This window comes from Panicum virgatum, chromosome 1N (assembly GCF_016808335.1).
Source record: "Panicum virgatum strain AP13 chromosome 1N, P.virgatum_v5, whole genome shotgun sequence".
Taxonomy (NCBI): domain Eukaryota; kingdom Viridiplantae; phylum Streptophyta; class Magnoliopsida; order Poales; family Poaceae; genus Panicum; species Panicum virgatum.
This window is the reverse complement of record NC_053145.1, coordinates 66,226,736-66,245,121: the sequence shown is the minus strand read 5'-3', so window position 1 is coordinate 66,245,121 and position 18,386 is coordinate 66,226,736. Positions and strand designations below refer to the sequence as shown.

Here is an 18,386-nt window from a genome sequence, read left to right as displayed (position 1 = left end):
ATCGCGGATCTCCGCGCCACCATCGATAGGTGTCACGATCAAATCGTGGCAATGGATCAAAGGATGGACGACATCGAGAGCTTGGCCGAAAAAGACTACAACTTCCTTGTCCGCAATATAAGGAAGTTATTTGGGATGGTCGGAGATCTACAAAAGCAAGGAGGAGGGCGTCCAAGATGCAATTGCCCGAGGTGCCGTTGAGAACGCCGACGAGTGTCACACCCGTCTTTTATATTATTGCGACGAGGACGCCACATAATCTAAGCATGGGGGGAAGGTGTGACGACTCGTAGATTGAATTTTGGTCTTTGTTTACTCGAAAGTTCGTCGTGTGAGTGTGCTTTATTTTTCGCATGTGTGAGAGTCATAGTTTAGTATTGTGTGCTTTATTTTTCGCATGTGTGAGAGTGAGTCTTAAATTAGCGTTGAGTCATGAAAACAAAATAAAAAGAGTCTTTGTTTTTGTTGGATCGTGCAATTTTATTTATGCATTCAGTTTTACTTTATTTTCTTTAAAGCAATTGTTCACGAGCATTGTCATGAAAATTATTTCGTATTTGTGGAGCTTAGTAGATTATTCGTCCATGTTAATACCCACACGTGAGCTTTGATCTAGCGCTTGGTTTTGATTACGCTTGCGAGTAAGGCATGATTTGGAGGACTTTAATTTCATAAAAATAATAAAACCCCTACAAGCATAAGGTTGATCAAGTTCTTGACAAGTTGAGAGTAAAAATCCTTTCATCCAAAAGCTTTATTCGTTCCACCATAAGTATTGGATGTACATTGAGTTGAGTTAGGATTTCTTTCTCTTGGGAGTTTTAATTTCGAGCAATGATCATGTCCGTATTTTTCATCTCTGAATTGCTAGCCACGTCAATATTCGGTAATGAGAATTCCTCATTGGAACAACTCATGAGATCTACCGGATTCCAAAACCCGAACCCGAGATTATCTTGTTTATTATCATCTTCCTTGACCACAACCCAATTGTGAGGATACGTTCTGTTTCTGCACATGATTTGTATAAAACATAACTTTAGGATGAAGAAAGGAAGGAGTGTTCAAAAGATGGACCGAATCCGACCTGCAAAAGCCCCAGGCCGGCCGGCCTATACCTCTTGAGCCGGCCGGCCTAGGCCTCTCTGGTCTCGGTTCGGGCTCTAAAAATTTAGGGAGACACTTTGGAGATTTGCCTATCTATGTTTTATAGAAAGTGTCCTATGAAAAGGTTCGGAGAAGAGAAAGAAAATTCGGGAGAAAGAAAGAAAAAAAATGTATGAGAAGAAAAAAAAATAAATGAAGGGATTCTATGGTTAGAGAAGTGCAAAGAGATATTACCTTGTTGTTTGAGAACAATATCCTCAATTCCAACCATGTGCAATCCGACAACGAGGACGATGCTTGTGCCTTGAAGTCAATCTTTTTGTATGCCTTTGCACATGTCCACCATTCTAAATCTTCTTACCCTTGAACCCTTTACATTATGAAGAAACTCTCATGATCATTGGCTCGGAAGGTAAGCAATTATTAGAAGGTTTTCTTAATTTGATAATATATGTATATACTTTGCTAAGACTCACCTATAGCCCCACTTTATATTTAAGAGACTTTTGGGAGATGAGAGCTTGCAAAATAAAAATAGGATAACTACTTATATTGAGAGACATGAAAGGACTTGTGCAAGAATTTTTGGTCTAACCTTTGTTGCAGGGTATTTTGCTTCTAAAAACAAAGAGAGAGAAAAACCTCCAAGGATGGCAAGAAAAGCAAGTGTTGTCGATATTCGAGTTGCCGGCTAAAGGTAAGAGTTGTGGAGTAATATTGGATGAGTTTTTAAAACGCCCATGATATGATTATCCTCGCTGCTCCTCTGACCTTTGTTTGAAGAAATATTATTAGATTTGTTTGCATAAGTAAATTTTACAGTTCGAGAACTCTTGAGCAACCCATGAAAGGATTTGGATGATTTGATTTGCTCGAGGACGAGCAAAAGCTAAGCATGGGGGAATGTTGGCGCTCCTTAAGTATCCATTTTACTATATGATTAGGAGTCGTTTTGGTAAATTCTTCGAGAACTAAAATTTTCTACATTTTATAAATAGATTATGTTGTAATTATTTTTTTGAAACAGTATATTAGCAATGAGTTCAATTATTATTAGGAGTGATTAGTGGTACATTTAGATGCAGTTACTTATAGTGATTAGCGTTGATATAGTACATTTAGTGTTAGATTTAATATTAGAAAATACTAGAAAATTGTTAGAGAAGTATTAGAAAATAAAAAATGCAAGATAATATTAGAAAATTATAGAAAATGTTAGAAAATTGTATAAAATTATAGAAAATGTTAGAAATTTTTTTAGAAAATGTTAGAAAATAGTTTAGCAATCAGTTTAATTATTATTAGGAGTGATTAGTGGTACATTTAGGTGTAGTTACTGATAATGATTAGCATTGATATAGTATATTAGCAATCTGATTGCACACTTGTGATTGCCAGGGCTCAACACCATGGCATCCTCAAGATCCACCTACATTCCATGGAATAAGGTGACGGAAACAGTCCCCCAATGAGTCCAGGTGCCTATGTGTTTTTGCGGATCCTTGTGCAAACTAATGAAATCAAGGGTTTTGGGGGACGACTTTAGCAAGAGATTCTTCATGTGCGAGAATTACGAGTACGACCCGCCCAAGCATTACGGCAAGGACCGAGCAAAGGTACTACAAAACACTATCAGAGTTTGTCACTTTTAGATCTAGTAATGACATCTAACATGATTTGGGGAAAGACTCCACCGCCTCTATGTGATTTCGTGCAGTGGTTAGACACCCGAGCAATCTAAGCAGGATAAGGACCACGTGGAGTGTCAAGCAAGGTGGGCTGCACAAATGTGGCAACGAATGCTGCATGAAAAACAGATGGAGTAGAAGCGCAAGAAAAACCAGGAAGATATTCAGAAGAGGATTGCAGAAGTGGAACGTCAGAAGGCAGAGGAACGTGAAGCTGATAGGGAGAGGAAGCGAGAGAGGGCCCGCCGTGCTAAGGAAGAAGGGTCTGAAGCTATTAGGAAGGGAAAATATCCCCGGTGCACTCAGTAAAGCACCACCATGTAATCCCGGCATTTTACATTTCCTAAGGCATGTTAGGTTTACTCACAACACGAGGTTATCGTGTTGCACATGCCATGGTTTTTATTGTTCAAGTATCTAGTAGTACGAACGCCTTAGGCATCTGCTTTATAATCGTAGCATTGTTTACAAAACTGTATTGCAAACCGAAAATTTATGATTCGTAACTACCCTTTTATTTTCAGTACACTTTTCAGTTTTTCCAGTGAGATATGAATTTTGAGTTACCACTCTCTTCTGTGTTCTTGGATTGTTCTTCCAGCCATCATATATATAATCAGGGAGCGTACAGTGGAAACTCTATTAAATGCATGAACACTTCTCATCTTGTACAAGCGGAGTCTTTGATTTTTCTTTTCATAATTCTTCAAGGAGAGTTGAAAAGTACAGAACAACTCAAATAAAACAAAACACAGAACAATTCAAATCAAGCAAAACACAGAACAATTCAAATCAAGCAAAACACAGAACAATACTTTCGTAATATTATATGCTACAATCTAGAGCAAATACATATCCATACATAACGAAATGTAATTATCACATACAGGTCGGAATACATATACATACATCTGGTTCAAATATATATGCACACATAACGAAATCTAGACGTGACGGGCTCCAAAATCTGGAGGCAATCCATCGGTGGGATTTCCAGAAGGTCCAACCTCAACACCAGCATTATCTTCTTACATTTTAGGGCACTTCTTGTAAGTGTGACCATCTGCTCCACACAGGTTGCATCTTTTTTTCTTCTTTCCTGCCTCAGACTCATCCATTCCATTACGGATACGAAGTGTCTGCCGTCGACCTACCCCTCTCCTAGCATCTGGATTGGAAATGTAAATTGGAGAGATATTTGGTGTAGTGAATGGTCCCAGACTGCCTATGCCATATATCTCATGGCCCCAAGTGTGCACAGCGGTTTCTTTTCTGTAATATTGTGAAACAAAAACCCCAGGATCCAACCCAGATTCTGAACATGCCGCAATGACATGGGAGCATGGTAAGTGAAGAAGCTGTGGCTTCTTGCATCTGCAAAAAACCTTGCCTTCCGGCGTTATCAAGCAATCCTGAACGACCCTTTGTCTGCGGACACCCTGCCCTGTCCTGTCCTTGCATGAAACATCAAACCTTTGATCCTTTGTGCCCATGGAGACCACTCTGTGATATTGAGCCTTTTCAATCTTTTCTTTCATGTAGTTAGTGACCCTATTACAAAAAATTCTCCGGCTGGAGGTTGAGGCCTGTTCCTTTAGCAGCTCGGCGCACATGTTATCTAGCACCTGCCACAATGCATCAAACTTTCGCTGCAGATTCTGAGTGCACAATCTCTCGAACAAATTCATAAGTTCTTTATTCTTGAAGCGCTCATAAAAATTTGCACCCATATGCCTTATGCACCACCTCCTTCATGTAGTTGCCTTATTGCTGCTAGAAGACCAGCATGTCTGTCACTGATGAGGCAAACATCAGACCTTCCAGCAACAACGTGAATCTTCATACGTTCAAGGAACCAGTACCAGCTCTCTGTGTTCTCATTCTCAACAAAAGCAAAGGCGATGGGGACCACCTGCTTGTTGCAATCAACTCCAATCGCTGTCAGTATTGTCCCCTTATATCTTTCTGTCAAGAATGTGCCATCAATACATAGAACAGGAAGACAATACATAAATGCCCTCACACATGCACCAAGGCAGAAGAAAGCACGAAGCAGAAACCCAAGTCCCCCATCTAAACTCGGTACAATGTAGGTATCAGCCGTGCTTCCAGAATTTCTCTGCATAATTGCTGACAGCATGTGAGGCAAGTTATCATATGATGCCTCATATGTGCCAAATCTTATCTCAAACACCTTTTGTTTTGCCCGCCAAGCCTTTGCATAGCTGATTTTGTATTGAAAACGGTCGTCGATATCCCTAATTATCAATTTTGGCTCATAATCAATTTTGTCCAGAATCACCCCATACATCTTCTTGGCAACAAAAGTGGATGTGATGATACGGTGAGTTTGAGCAACAGCAGTTAATCTACATGTATGTGGTGTAACAATTGAACACTCCCAGTGTGTCTTGTACTTGCCCTTGTAGGCATGTACTCGCCATGTACAATCACCATTGACACACTTCACATCATATTCTTTGCTGCTAGACTTCACAACTCTGAATTTCTTCCTCAACGATATAGCCCAAAGCTTCACAACATCTTTCACAGCTTCAATGCTAGGATACTTTGCCCCCTGCACAACATCATTCTCTCTGTATTCGTACTCATTACTCCTAATATCATGTATCACTGGATTTCCAAAACCCTTGCCTCTCCATTCACCTAGCAACGGGTAGTCCTCATCGTCTGATGAGTCCCCACATTCTTCCATCATTCGAGCCTCTTGGTCTTCATTCTGTACAGCTTCCACAATTCCAGGTATCCGCTCACCCTCATCAGCTAAACCTTGCGGCTCCGGTTGAATGACATGCACGTTCTGATCTTCTTTTTCTCCTACCTGATTAGCTATACCTTGCGGCTCAGGTTCTGTGACATGCATGTTCTGATCTTCATTTTCTTGTTCCACTGCTTGGTTCAGATGAGATGATGTACTTGTTGATCCTTCACCGAAATGGCTTGCCTTCTGGTGAATCTGAATTAGCATTGCAAGAGGCCACCCGCGGTCAAGAGCTGTTTGCATGTAAGTCCGCCATTCTTCGGTGTTTGCTATAAGCATCAACTCCCAGAAATCCCCTTCAGTTCCCCAATTTGTCACAGTCTGAACGGTTAGGAAATGAGTTTTTGGATTCACATTGAATATCTCGTGAAGCCATTTGCGTATGGAACCAAAACTCCTCTCTAAGGGTTTATCTATTCCGCACTCTATTCGTTCAAAAGCTGATAAATCTACTCCATACGCATCATGAGAAATATATCCGTCACCATAATGAACTTGAAAACGAAGCTTGCTCTACATATCTGGACACAGAATCATGATATTAAATTGATTGCTAATCTACTGTTTCAACAAAAATAATTACAACAAAAATAATTGCTCGACATATCTGGACACACAATCATGCTATTTGTAAAGCGTACAAGAATTTTGATTACCTGCAGTCGCCGGCTCGAAAATCCGGCAGGGCTTCGCCTCTCTCCCTCCCTCTCTCTTTTTTCTTTGTTTCTGGAATTGTAGTGATGCAAATGAGGGGTGGGGGGACCAGCCAACCCTTATATAGAGGTGGGAGAGCCGGCCGCCCCGCTGCCGGGCGGGCAGGGGGGCCCGGCCGCCCCGCTGCTAGGCGACCGGCTCCAGGGACCTGTCTACAATTTTTTTCATCTTTTTTTTGCGGATATGCCCCTGCCGCTCGGCTGCCGGGTATATTTCTATAAATTTCCAAATCGAAAATATATTTTTGTAAAAAACGGAAATAAAAAATATAAAAATAAAAAAACCGCGAGGACCGACCCGTTTGGTTTGGCCTTGGCCCAGAAAATGCCTTGCAGTTGCAGCTAGCGGCCAAGTAGACGCAGTTGAAGACAGCAGCGACCATGCGCGGGGATGAAAGGAAAAGGAGAGACGGATACAAACAATTGGCAAAGGATGAGCAGGAATCATCAAAGGCAGAAAGTAATCAAGGAGACCACCTAGTGACTATACATCATTCATTCATTCCATTGCTGCTGGTGTCCGGTTCAGTCGAGGATCAGTGAGTGTGTGTATAAAGTTAAGAAAGAAAGAAAGAATATACAGCTAGCGAAACAACTTACCCTTCCCAACGCAAGCTCTTTCAAGAATCAATGGTACGTCCCCTTTGCCGCTCGCGTCTCATATGCATCCGCAAACAGCAAGGCAACGAATATGCACGTAAGTAACCCCCAACCCACCCCCCCACCCACCTATAGATACACAAAAGAAATACAGGAGCCAAGAAGAAAAACGAGACCTCTTCTCTTTTTTTTTTGTCCCATTTCCCTGAATGAACAAGCTTCTTCACTTGCACCAAAACTTCACTTGCCGTTAACTTATTCCCTTTCCTACCGTAATCAAGCAATGTACTCCCACTCCACCAACTTTACATTACCGAGTATGCTCGGACCACCTCCACGATCGGGGCCCGGCAAAGCGGGCACTTGCCACCGCTCCGCACTAGCTCATTTGCACATTTGGAACAAGTACACATGTGCCCACACCTGCCATCATCAATCGCCCAAAGGGTTTTAAGATCATATACACCAGCCTTTGCATTGCATGCATAGACTGCTACAACCAACTTTTAGGTGCAGAGGGGTTTCTCACCTGTACAGTAGAGAATCGATTTGAGTATCGCAGCATACGCAGCAGGTTCCCTTCCTCACCTGATTCCATTTTGATCCATCGTCAGATAGATTCATAGAGAATCCTGACAGACAAAATAAGGCAAATTAATACAGCACGCATACTTGCACAATGAATGCCAATGGTGAGGGGGGGGGGACATCCAACCTTCAGCGCCCGCAAATCGATTCAAGGCCGCTGACACTTCTTGTCTCACTGAACGTTGCAATTCCAGCTGCATGTCCATGCACGCCTCCAGCATCCTCTGCATGTTGCTCATCCCTTGCTGAAGTCTACCCATGTCAGTTCTCAAATCATTAATAGCATCCCATTCCTGCAAAAAAACACAACCAAATAAATTCCCAAGGATGAACTTCTCTTGTTCACATAATAACACAAGATACCCAAGCAAATTTAAGAACCGTGGCATCACTGCAAATATAATCCCACATCTCATGATCACAACATCGCCTTTTTTCTTTACTCAACACTTGTGGATGAGAATACAATTTTTTTCCTTGCTACACAAAGGCACCAAACAATAAATGATGAGATAACACACGGGATCTGCATGGTGTACCCTGTGTCTGCTGCTCCAATTGTTATGACGCAGTTCTCTGTGCCATAATGGTTGCCGCGGTGGCAAAGGTGGAGGAGGAATAACGAGGCCAGGTCTGTTGACAGGACCCTGGAATTGCCGAGTTTCAGTGTTCCTTTCTTGTTCCTGGTTTTCATTTGGCGAATTAGAAGGGGGCATAGCTCCATCAAGGTTCCAGTTGAGGGGACCATGACCACGCCGCTGAACATATGACCTTATTAATTGCTCCAAACTTTCACCGAAGCCATTACTCAGAAGATTGGATACACTTCGCCTGGCAATTCAAGACATGAAAATAGCTTGAGAATGACATTAGATGGAAAATCAAGAACGAGTTTTTAGAAGAAATTTCCACATTTAGGGTCAAAATACCTGCTAAGTAATTCTCTAAGTTCCATGCTGTACACATTGTCATCATCAGGCGGGATAAACCTATTTTCAGTCCTAGGGATGGGACCTGTATCAAGTGTGGAATCTTGGTAATCGTCTTGCCAGTTTTCCACAGTACCATGAGACTCATCGTCGTGCCAATCATCATGCTCCACTTGGAGATGATCATGCTCCCTATCGTCATCCTCCAAAGTTTCACTGTGTAAATCTTCTGCACTACCTCCCCAATTTCTGTCAGCAACCTCTTCAATCTCATTGGGCCATCTATCAAGACTGCCATCCAAAGATGACTGCCAGAATCCCGTGCCATCTTCTGTCTCATCTTGCCTCATATTGTCACCTTGAGTAAGAGACTCTTGCACTACAACCGTGTCATCCAATGGTATACTCGGAGAGTGTACCTCAGCATGATCTGCATCTGCCTCTTGTAAATCCACATTCTCCAGCACAGCTTGGGCTGAATCCTCACTATCAGTAAAAGCTCTGGACTCAGCCCCTCGCTGGGATTCATCATTACCTAGTAATCTACCACTTTCAGGCACAGAAGCATCAGACTGGCTAACATCTTGACTACTTACAACGCTCTCTGATCTGAAAAAAGCACAATAAGTCGCCTTCTATTAATTTGAAACAATGTCTGAAAATCTTACATACAGTAATACTAGCAAGTGCTCCAATTGTCGAGGACTTAGGACAGAACACGAACACTCAAAGGATGTAAATTGCATTACAGTCGTCATCTTAACAGGCAGAACACCCATTCCAGCTTATGGTATCAGGCTCGTGTGAACATCGATATTACACACACATACAATTTGGATTACTCAAGATGCATGCTGTTCATAAAAAAAAACTTTTGATATTCCCATTTTAATGTTAATAAAATAATTTCTATTTCGTGTAAAAATAAACTACATTCTAAAGAGCCTTCTCAGTTTGGCAATTTGCAATTCTGTCTTTCCAGGATACCTCTTTCCTAGCATCTACACTTGTCAAGCCTACCAGCAGTGCACCCAGAACAATATTATATTAGTCTTATAGTTTTGTAAATTATAGGAAAAGAAGTCACGAGAACATAAACACCAACAGTAGTCTCTGTTGTTGCTACTTTTTCCTTCTTTTAACCACTCTGAAACAAATATTTTTTATGTGCTACCGTTTAAAATTAGATAAATTCCATCCGGACACAGAAAAAGTGTCACCGACAAGGTGTGGCAGTCAATCATGTCTAACTTTGACAAATTATATCTTTGTAATATCTAGATCAGACACGTGGAAATGTCAAGTAGATTTTCCATCAAGAGATGATATCTTAATATAAATACACCATCAAGATTGCTTGTCGAAGGCCATGACAAAATAAGGAAATGATACTTCTTGTAGAAGGACTCTAGAGACAGCAAGGTATCAGGAACAACATTGGCAATGAAGCAACAGGTGGTACAGAAATAAACAAACATATATATGGTACTGATGTATCAGAAGTTCAGAACTGAGACTGGTAGTAATAAAAGAAATGATATCCCTTGTTTGCAGGAGTCATTCATTTACCCATTAAAAACATATTGCATTGATCAACAACTCTACTGTTAAGAGTGGATCATATCATCATATTATGCTATCAATACTCTGAATAAGAAAGAGGAGCTCTTCAGCAAAAGGAGGTAAATAAAAGATCACAACAGATATAGCTTGATGAGCGGATGTGGTTGGTACAAGATAGTTGGTATCACTATTAAACTACTAAAAGACATGGATTCAGTGCAGGGACCCTAACTTCCAGATTATGCTAATCTACATCATCAATACATTTTGCAGTATCAAAAGACTATTTGGTTGGTGTGTAACAAGAATGACCTGACATCGAAAGGATAAGTGAAGTTATAGCTGCAGTGGCACCTGAAACCTTCCCTACAATTTTCCTTTTGAGAACTAGTTACACAACCACCATACGTAGATGGTCACTGGTTCATTTCAGAAGTAATCTCAGTACCATTATGACACTATGCACAAATCGCATGATCGAATTACACTAACTTGCTAAAAAATGTACACAAATAGATACTATATGCAAGGTTTCTCTTTCACATTATTGAAATAGCTTAAATATCTGATCAACACCCATCCAATCCAAAAGAGCAACTCCAATCTGTTTTATCACGCTGTATCTTCAAATGTCACGGCGAGATAAGCAATACTTTGAGTTCGTTGTACGCCCATGTTTTCCTAATTCCAGACTTGGCTCCTTAATAATGGGGAAATTTGATACAAGCAAGCAACTCATAAGTCCTAAGCCTTGGTTACTAGACTTTTAGGTCAAATATGGTGGATTACCATCACAGAATATTTGTAGGAACAACACCTGTAGTGTAGTTAGGATACCAAAAGATGCTTGCAGGGCATGAAACAAAGCTATAAATCTGTGTTAACAAGGCTCAGAAAATCAACCAGAAGCTGTGTTGTTGCCCTGGTAAAACACTTCTGCCACTAAGGATAAGGAAAACTGGGTGAACAAGCAATGTGCTAGTGGACCAAGGAATGAGACACCCCAGAATGCTAAGGGACCACAAACACAAATGAAGCTGTACAGCTAGGTTCTAGCCTATACTCTAATATAAGGGAGTGGCAAGTAGCAACTGTTCTCACTTCGAAACCTCATACATCAGAATTATCAAAATAACATAAATAAGCAGTGAACCCGAACATTCTGCATTACACATTACACAACAGGTCAAATTGATGCAATTGAACTATCCAGCCTAGAGTTCCATTCCATTAGCACTTAAAGGGCATGGAGCACATTGCTTGCATTGACCTAGGGGATAGAAATCAAAACATAGCTCAAATGACCATAGGATTTGTAATTGGAAGGAATGCTAACCTCAAGGTGAGCGTACGATGGCTCTGCATCAATTGCCCGAGCTCTCTCGCTGCCACAGACGGTGGTCGCTCCTCTTCAACCAGAAGCGCCCCATTCCTCAAGAACCTCCCTCTAAGCAATCCCTGCAAAACCACACATTTTAGAAAAATGCATGCATGACATACATCACAGGTAAGCGGTTCCTGCAACGTAATGCCATGAGCTTCCCACCTGGATGCGGTTGCGGCTGCGGTGAGGGAACTCCGACACGACATGGTAGCCTGATATCCCCTGCAGCTCGCGCTGACGCTCCCTGGCCAGCCGGGTGATGACATCCAAGCGTGCCTGTCGGCCGCGCAGCCGAGGCGGCTCCCCTCGCCTGTCCCTGTCCCTGTCCCCGGCGCCAGGCTCATCCCTGCGTGAGGCTGCACGGGAGTCTCGCGGCTGGCTGGCCATCTGCACCCACTCTCTTACGAGCCTGACCCTCTGCCTCTCCGTCTCGCCGAGCCACTCCCCATTGGCGGCTACGGCGGTTGCACGGTGGGCGGGGTCGGTGAGGCGGCGCGCGATCTGGCGCACGCGGTCGCGGTCGGCGGTGTCCGTGGAGGGCTCGCGGTCGAATGGCTGGTGGGCGTCGGCGCGGCGGTGCTCGAGCTCGCGCCACATCTGCAGGAGGGAGGGCGGCGCGGTGGGGGAGGGCGCCTGCGGGCGCGGCGGCGGCGTGGCGGGCTCGGAGAGGAGGAAGGAGGAGGGGTCGAGGGTGGAGACCGGGTGGAGGCGCGCGAGCGCGAGGAGCTCGGCCTCGCGGTTGCGGCGCTCGACCTCGCGCTCCATGGAGGAGAGCACCTCCTCGGCCTGGCGCGCGACCCAGCGGCTGAGCAGGCGCGACTCCCGCCTCCGCCTGCGCGCGGCGGAGGACTCGGCCTCGTCGGGGTCATGGCCCCCGGCGGCGGCGGAGCAGGAGGAGGAGGAGGATGTGGCCGGGGAGAAGCAACCGCCGAGGTGGTCGCAGACGAGGTCCTCGAGGTCGCGGCGGAAGTCGGCGGCGGCGCCCATACGGTGGTGGTGGTACTCGTCCATGCGCGGCCCGGGATGGTGGTGCCCTAAGCCTCCGTCCGCTCTGATAATCCGCAAGCGGGGATAGATTGATAGATAGAATCGGCTAATGCGGAGGGGACGGGGTGGGGATTAGGGCGGGACTGGGGCCGCGGCTGGGCGGAGGCATTCGGGAGCAATCGGAGATTGGATTGGGAGCCAGCCTCGTCGGGGTGGGGTGGGGAAGGGATTGGATTTTGGGTGGGGAAGAAAGGGGAGGAGAGGAGGAGACGCAACTCACGGAGGGAAGGAGAGAGAGAGCAAGGTGGAAGACGAACAAGAGAGAGAGAGAGAGAGAGAGAAATTTTCTTTTCTTTTTTGGTTGTTGCAAATTTGGTGTGGGTCCCTCCGTCCTCCCCTGCGGGTGGGTCCTGGGTGTACGTATTTTCGGTTCTTCTGATACGTACTCCTACGTATTATCATGATTTTTTCCTATACGTGTGTATGTATTTGTAGCAAAGCTTTTGCAGTGCAGAATGTACACGTAATTACTTTACTGGATTAATAATTGAATTGAACAAAACGGAATCGGAGTAGCGAAACCGGATGAAATGGGCCCACCCATGGACACGTGGAATTGTCTTTTGCTTGCGGGACAATCTCTACCTCATCTCTTCTCTCCCTCTTTTTTATTTGCAGAAACAGAATCGGTGATGATCCCAGGCCAGCAAATCAAAACCACGCCAGGACAATGATTTTAAATCATCCGCTTAATAATAATAAAAAAGAATGAAGGCTAGCCACAAGAGGAAAGCTGTTCTCTTACTCTTACTCTCACTCAAGAAAATGCTGCTTTTGGAGTTGGGGGAGTTGAAATGCCCATTTCAGATCAGGTGCACCCACATTTTACATTCTCTACCTAACTCTCATAAATTCACCTCATTTTGTGGCTACACGTGCACAAATTCACCTCATTAAAAAAGATCCTTCCAATCCACACGTGCATGTAGTTTTAGCTCAAGACAACTGCATTTTTTTAACTCAGTTAAAGAAAGAAAATGTAGAACTGAATGCACCACCGACAGACAAGCTAGTCGCCACTCAACTAAAAGGACCCGATGATACTCCTACAGTCAGTCCTACGTACTCATTTATTTGTCTATTTATTTAGACTGGAGAAAGTTGGACAGTGATGTTCGAGTGCAACGAAACATGAATTTTGTTTTTACAAAAATTGCAATTCAAAAATCTTCCTCAACTGAACTCTTTACTTTTTACTGCAGGGAATCACCTACATATGCCTGAATGTTCAGTCTATACCCAGGAAATCTCAGGTAATTCGACGATACAACTGGATTCGACAGAGACCAATGTTCTGAACAAACATGAAGTTGGGAAATGCAAAGAGGATGTTTCAGTCTTGCAGTGATAGTCTATCCTGCTAGCTCTACTTTTGACTCGCCATTATCTAAAAAAAAAACTACTTCTGCGTTCTGACTGGTATTTTAATTAGCTATCAGGTATTTTGATTAGGTATGATGATTGCTAAAATGGCAATAAATCTAAGCCAGACAGGGAGCCGCATTGAGGGATCACCATTCCTTTGTGCCCAAGAATTGTCTCTTAACTTACTGATAGCTAGGCATCTGAAAGATCTGAATTAAGAATGCATGCCACAAAAGACACTGTAATAAGCAGCGTGTTTCTTCTTGTGTTATTATTGATCTCCCCGAGGAATTGAATCATGAGCAGTGATGACAAAGCAGGGGTAATCTTGCATCTTTTGTGTTGAGAAAGCAGGGTTGTGTGCTCATAGGCCCTAATCCTTCCCTAAGTCTCCTTGTCCCCTCTACTTTTCAACAAAGTGAAATGATGCATTGAACTTTTTGCAATATCTATGAAAAGCACAGCTATATGCTTGGCGAGTGGCAGGGTCATGACAAGAAAGGGCAAACAAATCCATGCTAGTTTCTTGCAGTGGCGCCATTGGCTTAATTATTAGTAGGTACCAGTAAGAGTAAGGATTATAGCAGGCTGCAAGCAGACTGAATCCTACACGGAGGAGAGAGAAGAGAAGAGAAGAGAGAGAATAAAGCTGCCGTTTTGCTTGCCGCCGGACGAAACGAGAAAACATCACTCTGCGAGTGGACCCAGACAGACCCAGCAGCTCGCTCCCCGCCGGCAGCAGGCGCAGAGCAGGCGCATGCGCGAGCTCGCAGCCTGCCGCGCGGGCTGGCTTATTGCCCTTGCTCTAACTAAAATATACCAGTATTCCAGTAGTTCCGGGCCTTAATAACTACATTATCTATTGTGTACTGGAGGCATGTGGCTTAATGTAACAATCCAAAAATTAGAGATTAAATGAAAATCAAACCTTACACGTGGCCCCCACATGTCAGTCTCTCTCCCTCTCCTCTCCCATACTTCTCCCTGTGCGGCACAGTCCGCAGTAATGGAGGCCGAGGCCTTCCTGAAGCTCCCCCGCTGTGTCGTTGCCGTCGTGGAGGGCGATCCCGATTTTCCGGCCGTCGAGCGTCGCCAAGTCGACCACGCTCCTCTCCCCGAGCTCGCCACCTGCCTCACTCTCCTCTGCGACGCGTCTCCTCTCCTTCTCCTCCCTGCATTCGCCATGAACGGCTATTGAAGCTCCTCGCGTTCGCCGGCCCGATTCGCGAGCTTCTCCCCATGGATTTCAAATCCATCGCACCCGTAGCTCCATCACCTACCTAGCTTCCTTCCCAACCCCTCCAAACCTAGCTCCAAGCCCTATCTCGCCGGGAACCGAAGTTTTTCCGGCCGCCAGCCATTAAAGCCGCCCGAGCTCCACCTCGACGTCGAACTCCCTCGTCCGGTCATCGTTTTCTTCGCTTGACGGCTCAAATCGTCCCTAGGTGAGCCACTGGTGCTCATGCTCTCCACGTTCCTTCGCGTTCGCGAGGTTTCCACGCTCGTTCCACGCCTTGCCGCCGCCGGCCGCCGTGCTTGCCGCCGCCGCACGCTGCGCGCGCGCGCTCGCGCTGCCCCCCCCCCCCACGCTAGCGCGAGCACCGGCGTCGCCCGAGCCCACTAATGCTTACCCCGCGCCGCCCCGCAGCCGCCTGGCCCCGCCGCCGCCGGCACGAGCTGCGCCGCCGCCTCCTCTGCCTCGCGCCGCCGCTAGGGCACCGCCGCCGCTGGCCATCCCGCCGCCTGGGGCCGCGCGCGCGGGCCCCACCGCGCCGCTGCTGCTGCGCTACCGCGCAGGCCGCCGTCAGCCGCCGCCGCCGCGGGCTTCGCCCCCCTGCGCCGGCGAGCCGCGCCATGGCGTGCGCGCCTGGCCTGGCCGCCCCCCCCTTCTGTTTTGTTTCAATGACCGCTGGGGCCCACGGGTCAGGGGTTAAGGGGATTTTTCTTTTATTTGTATTTTATTTCGGCCGTAGCTTGTAAATTCCATATAAAATCAAGGGAAAATGTGAAAAATATGAAATAAATTTTGTTGGATTTGTTAGAGTAAGATCTATGGAGGAAAAATATCCACAGTGACAAAATGACCTTTTTATCTCTGCAAAAATTTAAAGTGTGTTTAGCCTTGCTTAATTAGTTTCTATAGATCTGTTAATCTAAAAATTGTGAAATTTTTGCAGTAGCTTATTTTAAGCATGAGTGATCCACCATAAAATTTTCATACTCATAGGACCTAGTTTAGTATATGAATATAAAAGGTAACCAAACTTAAATATGTGTATAAGAATAATAATATTTTTTCATGTAAATTTTTATACAAATTATAAGAGGCAAATAATAATGTCTTTGCTAGTCATATTTTATTTTATAGTAAATCATGCTCTAATTGATAATTTGGCCTCTAATTGTTTCTAGCACTAGGGTTAAAGTTATTTATCACCATACTTGCATCCTTTTATGTAAATTGTTAATTTGTTTAATGTTTATCATCTAATGGCAAAGTCATGTTGGCATTTACTCGTTGTCTCATATGCATGACATTTACTCATTGTTTCATATGCATACATATAGAATCCGCGACCGAGGAAGTCGTATACGAGGTGATCGCGGAGCCGCAGGAGCAGACGGAGCCAGGCCCGCAGGAGTTTCGTGACAACTCGGCCCAAGGCCCAGTGGACACTAGCTCTGAGCAGCAGCCCACAGGCAAGCCCCGGAGCATAATCCAGTATTTTAACTTATGAAATGTTATATATGGATTTACTTGCTTATGCATTAAGTTTCTAGGCGTTGGATGAAACCCTAGTTGCATGATTCCTAGGTTCCATTGGTCGGAATACTAGTATGTATATGTCGTTATCCTTGCCATGCTAAAATTAGGATTCGGTAGAAGTCGAGTAATGTCCTGTTACTCGCGAGATATAGAATGTCTTTATGATTTGATTATGGAGTATTGGAATATGGAGGAAAGGAAAAGAATTGGAGACCGGACGGGAACTGTCTAGCCCCGTCTGTGTCGGTTAAGGACCGTACCGTTGTCCGCCCTGCTGATCATGTTTGAATTGTACTAACCGCATACCGGGAGTAGGAGGTAGTCGAAACCGGTAAGCCGAGTATTGCCTCATCTCGAAAGTACAGGACTCCAACTCACCTCCTGGGGTAGTCGAGTAGTCGCGGAGAAATGGGATTGCATATGTTTACTTTTAGTGGTCTCACGTTGAGCTCGGCTGACCATATGATGGTGGGGCGGTCCTATAGTTCGAGGCGGGGAGGGGAATGGTTGGTTTGTATTGTCCGACGGGTTGGTTAGGTCCACCTTGCAAGGTTAAATCGGATCGATTCGTCGTCAGTCGCTCTCGGACATGAGCACCTTAATCTCCGAGTCACATCGTAGTAAGAACATGAAAGTGAATGAGATGATCAGTATAGTTGTACCTAATCAATTATTTTTCCACACTGATTGGTATAGATATGCAAACCATAGAAAATAGGTATCATTCCTAATCTTGAGCTAAAATAATGAAAGTAAGGACTCACTCTTATTTGCTTTTCCGCAAAATAACCCACAGCCAGAAAGCCGTGCATGTCTAGATAATAGGCTATGTATACCCATAGTCGGGTAATTCTTGCGGAGTATTAGTATACTCAGGGTTGTGGCTCAAACTATTTTAGGTCAGGATGAGATAGACTTCTGCCCTTATTGTGCTAAGTTCTTCCAGTTTGGCGCGGATGGTTGGGAGGTGCCCGGACCAGATGCTTAATCCTTGCTAGTTACCGAATCACACACCCGCAGGCTGAGTGTGTGATTCGACTCTGCGCTTCATGTGTTATAGACGTCAGGTTTCCTGTATAGAACTTTGTTTTAAACTTCCGTTGCACTTGTATATTATTTTATGTACCTAAACCAGGCTTGTAACACTTAATGCACCCTACCCTGTATTGTAATCATATTTATATGTACTCGTCATGTTTGTACTACCTGCGCTCACCTTCGCGTGGGATTACTGGTGTTTGTTTCGATCGGAATGTCGGTTTCGAAAGGACTGTCAAATTAAACCGTTAAGCCAAATGTGCCTGATGTGTTCAAATAATGGCTATTTAGCTTAATTTGAGTTTTAATTTGGCGGTTCTGTCACACTTAACATTGCCTGAAGAAAGTAATCAGATGTACCAAGTCAGCATATAAACTGATCGAGGTAATAAGGGAGGAAAGAAAAGTAAAATATTAGCAAGTCAATGGAGTAGAAGAAAATAAAGTGGCATTGATAGTCTTAACAGTGAAGTGATAACAGCAATGTTGCATCCGATCAAAGCAAGACGATAAAGAAAGCACTCATATCGTGACTCTATGTCTGCAGTCGCCGTATTAATTGGAGGAGTACCTTCCTCAAGCTCCATAGGAATTAGGAACTCATCCGAACCAGACTCTGCAGCAGTAGTGCAGACCCGGCAGAAACAAACCCTGAGCAATCTTGTTCCTCAACCCAACACCTCTGCAACCGACTGCTCCTCGAATAAGAACAGAAACGAAATACAAATACGGTTATATATGTGCTGCTTATCTTAGGGTTTGTTTGGCGGGGCTGCGGCTCCTCTAAAAACAGCTCCGACTCTAGCTTTTCTAAT

The 18,386-nt window shown here is 44.5% G+C and overlaps 1 protein-coding gene across 3 annotated transcripts; it reads right to left on the bottom strand.

Moving 5' to 3' along the window:
• Positions 1–6,751: 6,751 nt before the first annotated feature.
• On the bottom strand, positions 6,752–12,646 carry LOC120657676. Of its 3 annotated transcripts, none has more exons than XM_039936080.1 (7): positions 11,517–12,646; positions 11,307–11,428; positions 8,408–9,016; positions 8,018–8,309; positions 7,606–7,771; positions 7,420–7,522; positions 6,752–7,313 (listed from the first exon to the last, which is right to left on the bottom strand). In XM_039936080.1, the coding sequence occupies exons 1-7, from the start codon at positions 12,363–12,365 to the stop codon at positions 7,196–7,198; spliced, it is 2,259 nt and encodes a 752-aa protein (XP_039792014.1). In that variant the 5' UTR covers positions 12,366–12,646; the 3' UTR covers positions 6,752–7,195. The 3 variants fall into 3 exon arrangements, with proteins under 3 accessions (XP_039792014.1, XP_039792015.1, XP_039792016.1); XM_039936081.1 differs by having other exon boundaries at positions 7,420–7,478; positions 11,517–12,627; XM_039936082.1 differs by lacking the exon at positions 6,752–7,313 and having other exon boundaries at positions 7,460–7,478; positions 7,563–7,771; positions 11,517–12,627.
• Positions 12,647–18,386: the final 5,740 nt, after the last annotated feature.

Coding starts and splice junctions, on each gene's coding strand:
- LOC120657676 (XM_039936080.1), bottom strand. CDS start 12,365: ATGGACGAGTACCACCACCACCGTATGGGCGCCGCCGCCGACTTCCGC. Junction 9,017..11,306: donor CATCGTACGCTCACCTTGAG/GTTAGCATTCCT, acceptor TGCTTTTTTCAG/ATCAGAGAGCGTTGTAAGTA. Junction 7,314..7,419: donor ATCGATTCTCTACTGTACAG/GTGAGAAACCCC, acceptor TGATGATGGCAG/GTGTGGGCACATGTGTACTT.